This window comes from Palaemon carinicauda, chromosome 36 (genome assembly GCF_036898095.1).
Source record: "Palaemon carinicauda isolate YSFRI2023 chromosome 36, ASM3689809v2, whole genome shotgun sequence".
Lineage (NCBI taxonomy): Eukaryota > Metazoa > Arthropoda > Malacostraca > Decapoda > Palaemonidae > Palaemon > Palaemon carinicauda.
In genome coordinates this window covers 17,808,326-17,825,923 of record NC_090760.1, presented here as the reverse complement: position 1 = coordinate 17,825,923, position 17,598 = coordinate 17,808,326, and the positions used below count along the sequence as shown (strand labels likewise).

Sequence of the window (17,598 nt, the reverse complement as noted above, 5' to 3'; positions counted from 1 at the left end):
ATACAAATATATGTTAGAAACTTACCAACTAGCTATTGTAAATATTGTAAACATTGTCTTAGTCTCTCTCTCTCTCTCTCTCTCTCTCTCTCTCTCTCTCTCTCTCTCTCTCTCTCTCTCTCTCTCTCTCTCATAACCAGGCACCAAAAGCAATGGTCATCTGCCAACGAGAGATATAAAGTACTCAAAATGTTATAAACTTTTTCATTTCCTGGTAGAAATTACTTTATCTTTACTATTACCTTATTTCCAGACTTTTTTTTCGAAATAAATCATCGTTAACTGATCGTCCAATAAATAAAAAACCTTATCTAATAATAGCAATTTTGTCTTGCACCTTCAACTAATACTTTTATCAGATATCTCACTCAAGCTAGAGTTATGTATCTTGCAAGATAAAAAAAAATATGTAATTCTTTCGTATATCATTTGTGATAAAAATAGCTTAGCTTTCTAACCAATGGGCGTGGTTATATAATAATCCCTTTAATTGCCCAGGCCAGAAGGAAACTAAAGTATTTAGGAAATTCTAGAAAACATCTGGTCTTTTGAACAAATCGTAAATGTAAAAATAAAAATAAAATTAAAACTTGTATATATACAATCACTTCATTCAAATATATATACAACACAACAACAAAAACAATGATAATAATAATAATAATAAAAATAACAATATATTTGGTCTGTCTCTTCTTAATATGAAAAAAGAGGGGGGGGGGGGTTATTGGTATTAATTCATTCAGCAATGTTTTGAGTTTAATAAGTTCTTTGGACATGATTAAATCTTTTTTCATAACATTCATATCTTCCGTTAGATTTAATATCAAAGCTATTCTAGATAAACAAATAATATATTAACTAAGTTTCATGGTAGATTAATTCTTAATCTCATATGGCACAAGGATAATTTATTACTTAAACCGTACATTATATATATGACCAGAATTAGACCTAGCCTAGATAAGCTTGTGCCAATAAAACCTTACGTTTTCGAGAGAGAGAGAGAGAGAGAGAGAGAGAGAGAGAGAGAGAGAGAGAGAGAGAGAGACTTAATATTGCCAATAGAGAAAAGCTGTATATGGAAATTTGTTGACTTCACAATGTACATTAGAACATTATTAGACCTAGCCTGAGATACCTTGTGCCAATAAAACCATTCTAAAGCTACACATTCCGTGAGAGAGAGAGAGAGAGAGAGAGAGAGAGAGAGAGAGAGAGAGAGAGAGAGAGAGAGAGAGAGAGAGAGAGAATTGCCCATAAACGATGTATACGGAATATCGCCGAGCGCGGCTAAGCAACGGCCAATAGATGGCGCTGAAAAGCGGAGTGAAGTCGAAGCTCACAGAGATCCACCTGATACAACATTTCATAATAATGAAGACTTGGAATAACAAGCTCTCCCACACTTTTCATCTTGCCTTCAAAAACAGTAATGCCATTTAAGAGTTACTCGGGGGTCTGCTGCCTGGCTCGGCTGGGGCAGACTTCTCTAATTGCAAGAGGATGTGTGGTGAGTGTGGTTGATGGTATTTCTGGGCTGTTTTCACTGCCAGCTTAATTGGATAGGACAAGGGGGTGAATGTTATCCATGGATATTTTTAGCTTAGACCAATGACTACTGTATTTAAAGTAACTCTTACTAATATATGGACGAATGAATATTAAATAGTATTTGGCCGTTGATAATTTGTAACATGACTAAGGCACCTATACAAAGTAGATTTGGAAAATATTGTAAGCCGGATATACCGATATTATTATTATTACTATCCAAGCTACAACCCTCATTGGAAAAGCAAGATGCTATAAGCCCAGGGGCTCCAATAGGGAAAAATAGCCCGGTGAGGAAAGGAAATAAGGAAATAAATAACTGAAGAGAACAAATTAACAATAAATCATTCTAAAAAAAGTACTGTCAAAAGAGATATGTCATATATAAACTATTAACAACGTTAAAAGATAACTTTTTTTCGTACTACCAAGAGATAAATGCTAGCACAATTCAAAATCCCAGATTATACATATATTTAAATCAATCCAAATTTTCAGATCTGCAGAAAAATGCTCAACGGAAACGAGAGTATTTGTGAATTATAAACACATTATTATTATGATTATTATTATTACTAATATTATTATTATATAAGCTACAACCCAATTAGGAAAATCAGGATACAATAAGCTCTAAGGCTCTAACGGGGAAAATACCCCAATGAGGAAAGGAAATAAGGAAACAGATAGAATATTGAGCCTGAGTATACCCTCAAGCAAGAGAACTCAAACCTATGACAGTAGATGACCATGGTACAGAGGCTGCTATTATTATTATTATTATTATTATTATTATTATTATTATTATTATCATTACCTGACATAAAACCCTAGCGTTATAAGCTGGATGCTACGAGCCAAGGGCTCCAACAGAGAAAATAGCCTAGTGAGGAAAAATAAAAACGAAGAAATCATGTCAATCGGTCCAACATAAATAAAAAAAAAAACCCTTCACGTGAAGTAAAGTAATTTCAAAATCTTATTGAAATAAATAATTAAATGTATAACATAACTTACCTTTTTTATTACGCACTCCAATTTTCAACATTTTGGGATACTTAATGTCCGTTTCAGTTTCGTCCATAACCTGAAATTTAAAAAAATATATATATATAAATATATATATAATTCAAAATTGTAGCTTCATATTTTTAAACTTCAATAACACAAAAACAGAGAGAATTATAGTCTTATAATTCCATATATAAAAGCAAGACGTATTCTAGTACCAGAAATAAAAAAAAATAAAACAATTTGAATATCTTAATTGTTTCTTATATTTTACCAACACTCGATAAAACGTAATTTCGCTCAATATAAAAAAAATTCCCATTTTCGCCATTTAAAATATTAGCTAAAAAATAACCTTTAATTAATATATATTGATATACAATGTTATACTGTGGTTAAAAATCTACTTTTTAAATAAATAAAGTAAAATTCTCTACATTATGTCAAGTATATTTTGTATAAAACTTCATTTTATATAACGATTTTGAGAAATGATTTTCAATATATATAAGGCATGCGATGATACCGAAAATATTTTTTTTTTTCAATTCAGGAGATATGAATATACATACATACATGGGTGTGCATAATAAATAATCATATAGTGAAAAAATATACAATAATTAAATGACTAAAATTATCCGTATCACATATTAGCAGAAGTTCACAAACTATACTGTACCGGTACTGTACCTCCATGGAAAAATAGAGAAAATATATTTTCATTAATAGGTTGTAATGATAAAAATGATATTTCGAAATATGTAAAAATCGGTGAAAAATACCCAACCACACATTGTATTTCATATTTTTCTTTTTAAAGTTCTCTTCAGTTTTCATTCCGAACTAAAATTACATTTCATAACAAAATCTTATAACGTTTAATTTTATACCCTACAATAATTTATACAATGGTTTAAAATCTCCAATAGACGAACGAACACATTATTTGCACATTGTTGAAATTATGTGTTGAAATTATCATACAAGCTACTTTTCACGAATGTTATACGATAAACCATTCAGATACACAAATCTGTCAACAGTCCGGATACCGTATCCGAACAGTATACAATAGTATCCATCACATGATACGTTAAACTGAATTTTGATAACCGTTGACTACCGACATTTTCCCAGCTTTAAGTGCTCATGTCTAAATTCGCCATTGCTATTAATACTACCTTGGGTTTAAATTCACACAAAAATAACCACAATATCTTAAAAGACTACCATAAGCCTAGCAAGACCCATGATATGCTCATGAACTTTAATAATTGTGAAATACAAAATAAAACATACTTTCAATACAGAAGAAAGATCAAATTCAATGATATCGTCATCGTCTGAGCTAGGCGCAGGTAACCAACACGTGCAGCTTTGCATATTAGCGAGTTTTCCGTCACTGGCAAATAAGTAAGACGCGAAACTGCAATTGCAGTTGGCATCCTTTTCGGAGAAGTCTATTCTGTTTTCGGTGCAGTACTTCATCACGTAGGCCTACTCTTCGCCAGCGCCTCCTCGAGTTGCCGTCAAGATGACAAAAGTTTCGACAAGACTCGGACTCGGACGGTCAACACGACACGAGAGCTTCAAGGGTTTATGACTAATTGTAAATCTGTTCCATACTTCCATGCCAAAATAAAGCTTCATTCACCCCCCATTACCCCCCAACAACGAAACCCCCATTATCCTTCCCCATGTCAGTGGAGGATTCTCTGATACCAAATAGCATTTGATATGTTTTCATAACGTATATCATCACGTTGATATTAAAAAGAGTAAACAGCTCCGGATGAAAATCGCTATAACGCTGATAAATGAAAAGCCGAGATTAAAATACTATAAAAAAAAGCTTATAAGGCCACCGTCACCAAGTCCCCAAAGAGGGCTGTCCAACAGGAAGTCTCCAAATGTCGTGATTGGCCAATGGGCTAGTGAAAAGTCAACGAAACCACAATAGCAGTCTCCAAAACGCAATAAAGTGATTATATTTACTCATAGCTTTGTCCGAAGACAGTTCGAGGCGCATCAGGGGTACATAACAGGTGGTTAAATGTCTTTTGCGTATTATTTAACATTCGATATACTGAAAGAACGCTTAATTTTATTGGTACACTGATCGAAATCACTTTATTAAGTTACCATTTAAGAAATGTACGTATCTTCGGGTAATATGTATATAAAAAGGTGTTCTGATAATTTCCAAGAGCAATTACCTGGAATTTTTTTATTCCAAAGTCGATTTATTGGTTGAAATACAATGAGTGCATACATAGATTTCAAATAATAAGATCGAATAGATATAGCATAAAGCCATTACTTCAGTTATCACTATCAAATCCTTTTCCTTATTTTCCAAACTGTCATTTCAGTAAGAGCAGAATGTTGAAAGCCATAAAAAAGAGAAATTACATAAGGAAAAAAACATGTTTCTGATAGACCAATTACTTCGTAGTTCACTTACCACCAAGAAGTTTGTAAAATAAAGAAAGTAGAGATGGAAACAGTAAGAAAGGAAATGTTCTTTCAAATATAGATTTAATGAAGTTCCAAATGTGTCGGTTGAAGGTGTAGAAGTAATGACAAAATATAGGCTACTGTAGATTTTTCTTGCTTAAAGGTATTTTGTAACAAAATACAATTGGGAAATATACCGTACAGTAAAAATGCTATATATATATATATATATATATATATATATATATATATATATATATATATATATATATATATATATATATATATATATGTGTGTGTGTGTGTGTGTGTGTGTGTGTGTGTGTGTGTGTGTGAAGATACGTTAACGTGGTGAAAGGGTTTCTATAGCGCCTTGATCATGATCAGCAAGAAGACACACGCAGTTGGTCCACGTGGTACTGAAAAATGGCCGTAATGAAAATTAAAAAATTAAAACTGGCCAAACTACAAACCTGAATTGACATGTCAGAAAAGTTTGTCCTGCAGTGGACTAGAAACGGCTGTATTAGCTGTTGTTTTATATATATTTGTTTTTATCTTTTATTATGAAAATACAATTACATTTTCTTAACATACATTTTTTCCTTTTATAAAGAAATATTCCTTAACAAATTATATTTTACATTTTTGTATATACATTATAACATCTATTATATAAGATTACATTTTTATTTTATTATTTTTCTAAATATGTTTTCAAGTTAGAAACATACTGATTTGTGAAAATATTTTTAACACGATTCTTATATCCAATAATATTTACACTAAATGTATTTAACAGTCTATTCTTTATACACTTAATAATTTGCTGTTCAGCACTTATTCCCAATTGTCTTGCCATCCAGATACTTGAAATAAAATCTGCTATTATTACCATTGCTGTATTTTCATCTCTTTTTGAGTTAGCTTCCAAATCTAGTTTTATAATCCTTAACCTGTTATTAGTTTTCAATTTACAACATTTTCTAAGCAATTCGAATACCCAGGACAACAAATTCTTAATTAAAGGACAGAAATATACCAAATGCATGTTAGTTTCTATGTATCCACAACCGCATTCCTTAACATCTTTTATTTTCATCATAACTAGCCTATCATTTGTACTTAAAATTTCATGAACATACTTAAACAAAATTTCTCTACTTTTATATATAGGCCTACTGTATATTTAAAGAGATAATTTCAATGAAAACTAAAATTGGCCGGATTGGTTACACACAAAAATGGCGACTTATTAAGCCACAGATCTTTAACAGTAATTATATTCTTCAGATAAAATCCCTTAACGTGATCCAAGGTGCAACCTTAATTAAGGTTGATTAAAGTTTCCTTTAACAATATCGTTCATGCATGAATAATGCATTGATGAAAATTGAACATATCCAAGGAAAAGAAGAAAATATAAAAATATATATTAAAACGTCCGTATTGTAAAATTATTCTGGTTGAGTTACTGGCCATGAAATTCACAATCAAGAATCCAGAAAAATAAAACTACCCATTAATCTTCATTATCACTATCCAAGCTACAACCTTAACAGGAAAAGTAGAGTGCTATGAACCTAATCTGTGAAATCGTTCTTCTGTCAGTAGGCCTACTTATTGCATGCAGCATAAGATTTTCAGAATACACAATATAGGCCTTCCTTTGCGTTTAGATATATGAATGAACCATGCATTATTAGCTTCAAATTCGTTACAAATTAATTTCTAGTAGGTTGACAGTTTCGTTTTGCAGTTCATATATAGTTTTTATTAACGTCACTAATAATATTCATTATATTCTAAATTGTTCGTTATTCCTAATTATAGTTCATTCGTTAATTCACCAAAGTTTCTTTTACGCATTAAATTAATTTCCTTATTAGGACGAGGCATAGTGTTTTACATTAGAACAATACGCAAAAGACATTTAACCACCTGTTATGTACCCCTGATGCGCCTCGAACTGTCTTCGGACAAAGCTATGAGTAAAATTATGCACTTTTTTGCGTTTTGGATACTGCTATTGTGGTTTCGTTGACTTTTATATCTAAACTTATTAATATTTCTCTAGTTACACTATTAGAATGAATTAGAACGTATTTGGCCTTTGAAATAGTATTATGTATAGTCATACTGAAATAAACCACTTAGTATACTATATATATATATATATATATATATATATATATATATATATATATATATATATATATATATATATATATATGTGTGTGTGTGTGTGTGTGTGTGTGTGTGTGTGTGTGTGTGTGTGTAAGTCTAGATACGTATTAAACGGTAATTCTACGATATATATGTATCCCTTAGACCATAGAGAATATGAATGATACATAGTAAAACATACATAAGAAGCAAAATATCTATTGAACGTTTAAGGGAAACAAAGTATCTATTTTAAATTCAAGACACTTGTAAATTTTAATCCGAAGATCGTTATGGGAGTAATCTTTTTCTTTTTCTTTTCTTTTTTTTTTACCCCTTTTGTGGGGCCTCTTGACATCGGTTGAGACTAGGGTTGAGATCACCCAAACCCCCAACTAGGCTCCCATACAAGCTACGGAAAGCGGGGGGGGGGGGGGGGGGGGGCTCCGTAGCTACCCCCTCTTTAGTTGGACACCTGCACCGGACTTCTCCATAACGACATTACGTCTCCGCCCACAAAAACACCATTATAGGCCTATCTTCTCCTCCTCCTCCTTCTTCTTCTTCTTCGACTAAAGCTTTTCCCGCTATGCAGGGTCGCTATTTCTAGAGAGTAGTTTCCAAGTTCTGCTTATCCTAGACTTTTATTACCCCCAGATTAATTTTCTTGTTTGCTACTAAAAATCATGTTTTCTAAAAGGCAAGACAATGTGTATTCTAATAAATTCATATCGGTTAACGATAAAATAGGAGTTTATATAGAGAATTAAAACGAATTATTATTATTTTTTTTCTTTTTTTTTTTAGAAAACTGCTTGAATTAAAATGTTCTGTACTTTGAAATTTATTAGCAGATTTTGAAAAGACGATTGGACCAGATTAAGAAGTATATGATTTCTCACCTTTATATACTTTGAAAATTGAATGGATCGTACTTAAATTATTATTATTATTATTATTATTATTATTATTATTATTATTATTATTATTATTACTATTATTATTATTGTTGTTGTTGTTGTTACAAGCTAAGCTACAACCCCAAGTGGAAAGGCAGGATGCTATAAGCACAACTTGCAGTGTTACCAGATTATTATTATTATTACCATTATTATTATTACTTGCTAAGCTACAACCCTAGTTGGAAAAGCAAGATGCTATAAGCCCAGGGGCTCCAACAGGGAATATAGCCCAGTGAGGAAAGGAAACAAGGAAAAATAAAATATTTTAAGAACAGTAACATTAAAATAAATACCTCCTATATAAACTATGAAAAAATAACAAAACAGTAGGAAAAGAAACAAGATTGAACTGCGTGCCCGAGTGTACCCTCAAGCAAGAGAACTCTAACCCAAGACAGTGGAAAACCATGGTACAGAGGCTATGACACTACCCAAGAATAGACAACAATGGTTTGATTTTGGAGTGTCTTTCTCCTAAAAGAGCTGTTTACCATAGCTAAAGAGTCTCTTCTACTCTTATCAAGAGGAAAGTAGCCACTGAACAATTACAATCTAAACTGTATTATTATTATTATTATTATTATTATTAGCCAAGCTACAACCCTAGTTGGAAAAGCAAGATGCTATAAGCCCAAGGGCTCCATCAGAGAAAAATAGCCCAGTGAGGAAAGGAAATAAGGAAATAAATCAATGATGTAAATAAATTAAAAATAAATCATTCTAAAAACGGTAACAACAGCACTCAGATGAAAATTATACTAAAGTATAATTATGCTATAGGTGTGACTTGATTATGCCAGCTTTCTATTATAGTTTTCATAGCATATATTATGCAGAAAATTCCTTAATAAGGAACCGTAAACACCATTATTATTGTTATTACTAGCCAAGCTACAACCCTAGTTGGAAAAGCAAGATGCTATAAACCCAAGAGCTCCAACAGGGAAAAATAGCCCAGTGAGGAAAGGAAAAAACGAAATAAATAAACGATGAGAATAAATTAACAATATATATATATCATTTTAAAAACAGTAACAGCGTCAAAACAGATATGTCCTATCTAAACTATTAACAACGTCAAAAACAGGTATGTCATACATAAACTATAAAAAGACTCATAAATGATGAGAATGAATTAACAATATATCATTCTAAAAACAGTAACAGCGTCAAAACAGATATGTCCTATCTAAACTATTAACAACGTCAAAAACAGGTATGTCATACATAAACTATAAAAAGACTCATAAATGATGAGAATGAATTAACAATATATCATTCTAAAAACAGTAACAGCGTCAAAACAGATATGTCCTATCTAAACTATTAACAACGTCAAAAACAGGTATGTCATACATAAACTATAAAAAGACTCATAAATGAAGAGAATGAATTAACAATATATCATTCTAAAAACAGTAACAGCGTCAAAACAGATATGTCCTATCTAAACTATTAACAACGTCAAAAACAGGTATGTCATACATAAACTATAAAAAGACTCATAAATGAAGAGAATGAATTAACAATATATCATTCTAAAAACAGTAACAGCGTCAAAACAGATATGTCCTATCTAAACTATTAACAACGTCAAAAACAGGTATGTCATACATAAACTATAAAAAGACTCATAAATGAAGAGAATGAATTAACAATATATCATTCTAAAAACAGTAACAGCGTCAAAACAGATATGTCCTATATAAACTATTAACAACGTCAAAAACAGATATGTCATACATAAACTATAAAAAGACTCATGTCAACCAAAATATTAAGATGAAAATGAAGGGATTTTATTGGGAACAATGATTCTTTACATGATTGACAAAATAGAGGATCTTACTAAAAAAAAAAAAAAAAAAAAAAAAAAAAAAAAAAATAAATAAATAAATAAATAAATAAAAAAAAAATGCTGAATTAGAAGAAAAAAGGAAAAAAACGTTATTTATTGTCTTCTTCAATTGCACAAAAGATTGGCTTATTGAGAAAGTCTTTTTAAAATTTTCGGTGATCAATCTATCCTGAAGAAGAGTTTTTTAATTCTTTCATTCTACCTTGTTTCGAGTATTGTCCTCCTGTCTGGTCTTCGGCTGTCGATTCTCATCTTAAATTGTTGGACAGCAACTTAGTCTATTAAATTTCTTATTCCTGGTGTAGATATTACTATATGGCACCATCGTTCAATTAGTTCATTATGCATATTGCATAAGATTTTTTATAATACTGACCATCCTTTACATTCAGATCTTCCCGGACAGTTCCATCTTGTTCGTAATATTAGGTATGCAGTTAATTCTAATAGTCAGGCCTTTTTCTACATGAGGCTCAATGCTACACAGTATTCTAGAAGTTTTATTCCAGCTGTGACCAAGTTGTGGAATGATCTTCCTAACCGGGTAGTTGAATCAGTAGAACTTCAAAAGTTCAAACTCGCAGCAAATGTTTTCATGTTGAACAAGCTTAAATAAATCCTTTTATAGTTTATATATCAAATATCTATTTTAATATTATTAATTTTTTTAAAATATATGATTTTAATCTTTCATTACTTCATAAATCGTATATTTACTTCCGTATTTCATCTCCTCACTGGGATATTTTTCCCTGTTGGAGCCCTTGGGCTTATAGCATGTTGCTTTTCCAACTATGGTTGTAGCTTGGATAATAATAATAATAATAATAATAATAATAATAATTGGAATCTGTATTATATTTTGACCCCATTTAATAGATGAGATTTAACACAATGTTTAACTGTTTCTGGGTGCTGATAGCAGACTTCCATTTGTCACAAAAAGTTGAGGAAATATTCAACTCCATATTGATTTATTCTGTGTCAATAAAATGATATATCAAAATATAATTTTTACCATTTATAACAATTTTGGCAAAGATTCAGCAGAAATGAATAAAGACAATTATTTCCAAATACCTTAACTGATTCCACTGGGTGTTAGGGTTGTTGTGGCCTGACTGGTAACGTCTCTGCCTTGTGTTTCCCAGTCGGGGGTTCGAGTCCCGCTCAGACTCTTTAGTGTCATTAGTGTCTGCAACCTTGCCATCCTTGTGAGCTAAGGTTGTGAGGGGTTTGGGAGAGCCTATAGGTCTATCTGTTGAGTCATCAGCAGCCATTCCCTGGCCCTCCCTGGTCCTAGCTTGGGTGGAGAGGGGGGCCTGATTGGTAACGTCTCTGCCTGGTGTTTGCAAGTCCGGGGTTCAAGTCCTGCTCAGTCACGTTAGTGCCATTAGTGTCTGCAACCTTAATATCCTTGTGAGCTAAGATTGAGGGTTTGGGGGAGCCCATAGGTCTATCTGTTGAGTCATCAGCAGCCATTCCCTGGCCCTCCCTGGTCCTAGCTTGGGTGGAGAGGGGGGCCTGATTGGTAACGTCTCTGCCTGGTGTTTGCAAGTCCGGGGTTCGAGTCCTGCTCAGTCACGTTAGTGCCATTAGTGTCTGCAACCTTAATATCCTTGTGAGCTAAGATTGAGGGTTTGGGGGAGCCCATAGGTCTATCTGTTGAGTCATCAGCAGCCATTCCCTGGCCCTCCCTGGTCCTAACTTGGGTGGAGAGGGGGGCTTGGTCGCTGATCATATGTAATATGGTCAGTCTCTAGGGCATTGTCCTTCTCGATAGGGCAATGTCACTGTGCCTTGCCTCTGCCATTCATGAGCGGCATTTAAACCTTGTGCATTTGATAATTTCATCCTGATTTTGTAATTTCAACCCATATCAATTTCTGAACATCTTTTTATAGTGCGAATTCTGAGAAATTAATCGACTTATTGCTTCCTAATGTTTATCTAAAAACAATCCTTTGCTACAAAAATATTTAAGTGGTTTCGTAATTGTTTCTAAAAATATTATGCTGGTTAGAGTTCTCTTGCTTGAGGGTACACTCGGACACACTGTTCTATCTAGTTTCTCTCCCTCTTGTTTTGTGAAAGTTTTTATAGTTTATATAGGAAATGTTTATTTTAATGTTGTTACTATTCTTAAAATATTTAATTTTTCCTCATTTCCTTTCCTCACTGGGCTATTTTCCTTGTTGGGGCCCCTGGGCCTATAGCATCCTGCTTTTCCAACTAGAGTTGTAGCTTAGCATTTAAAAATAATAATAATAATAATAATAATCACATTCATACGCTGAAAGCCACTGACATTTATATGTTTCTCCAAGTTTATATGATGTTTTCAGATCGCCTTTACTTCTCTTTATAAGTTCTCGTACCGAACAGCAGTGGACGAAAACACCGTTAGTTTGCTGAAAGCTATTATATATATATATATATATATATATATATATATATATATATATATATATATATATATATATATATATATATATATATATATAATGTTTCCTATTAGTTTAAGGAGATTCGGAGCATCAGCAAAGACACAAATAACGCAATCGGTGATGCTGGATTTTCAATCATCAAATTATGCACACTTTAAAGGTTTAATAGCTTTAAAGGTCGCTCATGAATGGCAGAGGCAAGACACAGTGACATTGCCCTAGCAATCAGGACCATGCCCTAGACACTGACCATATATTATATGATCAGCACCCAAGCCTCCTCTCCACCCAAGCTAGGACCAGGGAGGGCAGGCAGTGGCTGCTGATGACTCAGCAGATAGACCTATAGGCTCCCCCAAACCCCCTAACCTTAGCTCACAAGAATGGTAAGGTTGCAGACACTAATGGCACTAACGAATCTGAGCGGGACTCGAATCCCGACTGGCAAACACCAGGCAGAGACGTTACCAATCAGGCCACAGGAACCTCTATGCCTAAAGATTTATACCTAAAGATTTCCATATCCCAACGTTTGGAAAGACCACCAGCCACCCGTTGAGATACTACGGCTAGAGACCTATGGGGTCCTTTGACTGGCCAGACAGTACTACTTCGGATCCTTCTCTCTGGTCACGGTTCATTTTCTATTTGCCTACACACACCGAATAGTCTGACATATTCTTTACAAATTCTCCTCTGTCCTCATACACCTGTCAACACTGACATTACCAAGCAATTCTTCTTCACTAAGGAGTTACCTTCTGCACTGTAATTGTTCAGTGGCTACTTTAATCTAGATAAGGGTAGAGAATACTCTTTAGCTATGGTAAGCAGCTCTTCTAGGAGAAGGACTCTCCAAAATCAAATCATTGTTCTCTAGTCTTGGGTAGTGCCATAGCCTCTGTACCACTGTCTTGGGTTAGAGTTCTCTTGCTTGAGGGTACACTCGGGCACACTATTCTATCTAATTTCTCTTTCTCTCTTGTTTTGTTAATATTTTAGTTTATATTGGAAATATTTATTTTAATGTTGTTACTGTTCTTATATTTTATTTTCCCTTGCTTGGCTATTTTCCCTATTGGGGCCCCTGGGCTTATAACATCCTACTTTTCCAACTAGCTTTGTAGCTTAGAAAGTAATAATAATAATAATAATAATAATAATAATAATAATAATTTGTAGGACCTAGGTCGTTAAATATAAACGCTAGGAAAATTCTCTGATTCTATCTCAATGATAGTATAATTTTTAGAGCATAAAGAGTATTTAAAGCGTTGCCATAACTACATTCTTTAGGCAAAGCTACATTCGTCTTCTAACTTGAAAACATATTTAGAAAAATAATAAAATAAAAATGTAATTTTATCATATAATAGATGTTATAATGTATATACAAAAATGTAAAATATAATTTGTTAAGGAATATTTCTTTATAAAAGGAAGAAAATGTATGTTAAGAAAATGTAATTGTATTTTCATAATAAAAGATAAAAAAAAAATGATTATATGGAAACACGCTCAGAATTATTTCTGAATTGTGCTTAAATAATTTAATAACGGTCTTTAAAATTTATAGTTAGACTTCCAACATAAAGAAATGGAGGAAAAGAGTGGAATACTGAACACCAGCTTCCTTGCGAGCAAACTTTGAAATAGGAAATACCGTAAAACAAAGGAAATCAGAGCGCTGCGTAATACGGTGTGAGAGGAAACCAGTTTGGGTAGCTGACGCTGTTGGATAGACCTAGTATTCTATCAGGGTTTTTAGTGACTCTGAGCTGTTGTACTGTATGTTCAGGACGCTCTCTGAGCAGCTCTCGACACGTAATAATAATGTTTATTGAACAATAAATATTTACATACAAAAGATTTACCAAAAAAAGACTCCGTCCAAGCCCTTGTGGAGCAGAGCTCTTCGACCAATAATACAACTAAAATAATATATATATATATGTATATATATATATATATATATATATATATATATATATATATATATATATACAAAATGTACATATACATAAGTATATATATACAAAATGTACATATACATATACATAAGTATATATATACACATACATATAAATGAGATTCTTAGCCTAAAAGCAAATGGAAATGTATATTTATATGATAAAGAAGGGTGCTATATGAAACTAATGGTATATACATTGAAAAATTGTAGATATTAAGCAAAAATTCAGTAAAAGAATTAGTTTTACAAATAAGAATATTCTAAACAATGAAACTGATACTTGCATTATGGTTAGGTAGGCAAGTATAAATATTTTTTAACACAGCTTTAGTGCCCAGATAACAAGAGATTTGTATATGATTTCTTAAATGATCGAACATGTAGTGAACGTTGGCAATCATTAGTCGTGCAGTATATACATACTATTTGAAATTCTTGAGACACCCCTTTTTCACGCATTTTATTTGCTACCTTTTTCACATTTTGCTATTATTCATCTCAACTTTCTCCAGTTATTATTATTATTATTATTATTATTATTATTATTATTATTATTACCAGCCAAGCTACAGCCCTAGTTGGAAAAGCAAGATGCTATAAGCCCAAGGGCTCTAATAGGGAAAAAATAGCCCAGTGATGAAAGGACATAAGGAAATAAATAGATGATGAGAACAAATTAACAATAAATCATTCTAAAAACGGTAACAACGTCAAAACAGATATATCATATATAAACTATAAGAAGACTTATGTCAGCCTGTTCAACATTAAAACAGTTATTCTTTAATTATGCCAGAAAGATCAAATTTATCCTAAATTTATGCTAAATTTACAATTATGCCAGATATGCTAACCTATGTATTCCCCTTCAGATTATTCCAAAAGCATAAAATTTTACAAGATTCGGTAACTTAAACAGAGATGAAAATACAGCAATGGTAATAATAGCAGATTTTATTTCAAGTATCTGGATGGCAAGACAATTGGGAATAAGTGCTGAACAGCAAATTATTAAGTGTATAAAGAATAGACTGTTAAATACATTTAATGTAAATATTATTGGATATAAGAATCATGTTAAAAATATTTTCACAAATAAGTATGTTTCTAACTTAAAAACATATTTAGAAAAATAATCAAATAAAAATTTAATTTTATCATATATTGGATGTTATAATGTATGTACAAAATTGTAAAATATAATTTGTTAAGGAATATTTCTTTATAAAAGAAAAAAAATGTATGTTAAGAAAATGTAATTATATTTTCATAATAAAAGATAGAAAAAAAAAGATTCGGTAACGCTGATCAAAAGGGCTTCAACAGGGAAAATTGCCATAAGGAGAAGAAACAAGGAAATAAATAAACTACAAGAGAAGTAATGAACAATCCAAATAAAAAACATGTTAAGAACAGCAACAATATTGGATCTTTCATATAGAAACTACAAATAAAAAAAAAAAAAAAAAAAAAAAAAAAAAAAAAAAAAAAAAAAAAAAAAAAAAAAAAAACAGGGAAAATAGCCATAAGGAGAAGAAACAAGGAAATAAATAAACTACAAGATAAGTAACCAACAGTCCAAATAAAAAAAACATGTTAAGAACAGCAACAATATTGGATCTTTCATATAGAAACTACAAAATACTTGAAACAAAAGATAGCATAGCATGTCCGAATGTACCCTCAGGCAAGAACTTTTTTTTTTTTTTTTTTTGTTATACCAACAGTTTTATCCTCTATAAACAACCGACAACTATTCACAATTCATTCTTATTGTGCAAAAATAGTACATGATAATGTATAACGACACATCCTTAATGAATATGATGTTCCAAACACTTATTTTGAACAAATTTCCAGATTTAAGACGAAAAATAATTCAGGAACAATCAGTTCATCCATATGGAACCAGAAATTCAAACTTAACTCTTCCTTTCATACGTATTAATAGATGCGAGCAATCGTATCTATACCAAGGTATTAAACTTTGGAATACTCTGCCCGCTTATCTAAAGGCACCGCTTAGCGTTCGATCTTTTAAGAAATCATATACAAATCTCCTATTATCTGGGTATTAAGCTTTATTAATAAATATTTATACTTGCCTACCTAACCACAACGCAAGTATGTTTCATTGTTTAGAATATTTTTTATTTGTAAAACTAATTCTTTCACTGAGTTTTTTGCTTAATATCTACAATTTTTCAATGTATATACCATTAGCTTTCATATACAATCCTTCTTTATCATATAAATATGCATTTCCATTTGTTTTTAGGCTAAGAATCTCATTTATATGTATCTATTTGTATACATATGATTATGTATATGTATGCGTACATTTTGTATATCTATATCCATATTTACTTTATTTTTTATTTTTACTTAATTGATGATATTATTTTAGTTGTATTATTGCCCGAAGAGCTCTGCTCCACATGGGCTTGGACTGAGTCTTTTTTTCTTTTTGTAAATCTTTGTATGTAAATATTTTTTGTCCAATAAACATTATTATTATTATTATTATTATTATTATTATTATTATTATTATTATTTTTGAAGGCGTTTACAATGGGTGAGAAGACCACGTGATGTGGTAGGCTATTCCACAGTACAATAAATCTGTTACTGTAAAAACTTTTTTTTTACATTAAATTTTGATCTTTCTACTTCTAGACTTAGTGCAAGAGAACTAGGTTGATCTTTCTACTTTTAGACTTAGTGCAAGAGAACTAGGTTGATCTTTCTACTTCTAGACTTAGTGCAAGAGAACTAGTTTGATCTTTCTACTTCTAGACTTAGTGCAAGAGAACTAGGTTGATCTTTCTACTTCTAGACTTAGTGCAAGAGAACTAGTTTGATCTTTCTACTTCTAGACTTAGTGCAAGAGAACTAGTGCGGATTATCATTGGAACTTGACAAACCATAACAACAGCCTTTGTAAACAGTAGGCCACTTGTTCCTCTTTTCCCACCATCCATTTCCGGAGCTTTAAAGCGAACATATCAATCACACTTGAAGTTTAACTGAAGGGTTTTGTCAATAGACCGATGAGGGATGATAACATTTTAGCAAACACGAGCCCAATGACAAGAGAGAGAGAGAGAGAGAGAGAGAGAGAGAGACTTTGTAAAGGGATGTTTGGTTTAATACTTTCATTTGTGTTTT

The 17,598-nt window shown here is 31.9% G+C and overlaps 2 protein-coding genes across 7 annotated transcripts in view; one reads left to right on the top strand and one right to left on the bottom strand.

Moving 5' to 3' along the window:
• LOC137628782 (protein bicaudal C homolog 1-B-like) overlaps positions 1–4,071 on the bottom strand; it is a 147,411-nt gene extending 143,340 nt beyond the window's left edge. For all 4 annotated transcript variants that reach the window (XM_068359992.1, XM_068359995.1, XM_068359993.1 and 1 more), the window contains exons 1-2: positions 3,868–4,071; positions 2,572–2,641 (exon numbers count right to left, since the gene is read on the bottom strand). In XM_068359992.1, coding sequence (XP_068216093.1) covers positions 2,572–2,641; positions 3,868–4,056 — 259 coding nt within the window. In that variant the 5' untranslated portion in view covers positions 4,057–4,071. The remainder of the gene's footprint in view (positions 1–2,571; positions 2,642–3,867) is intronic.
• The window catches only part of LOC137628783 (L-asparaginase 1-like), a 303,952-nt gene that overhangs the window by 163,640 nt on the left and 122,714 nt on the right, over positions 1–17,598 (top strand). The window lies entirely within an intron of this gene.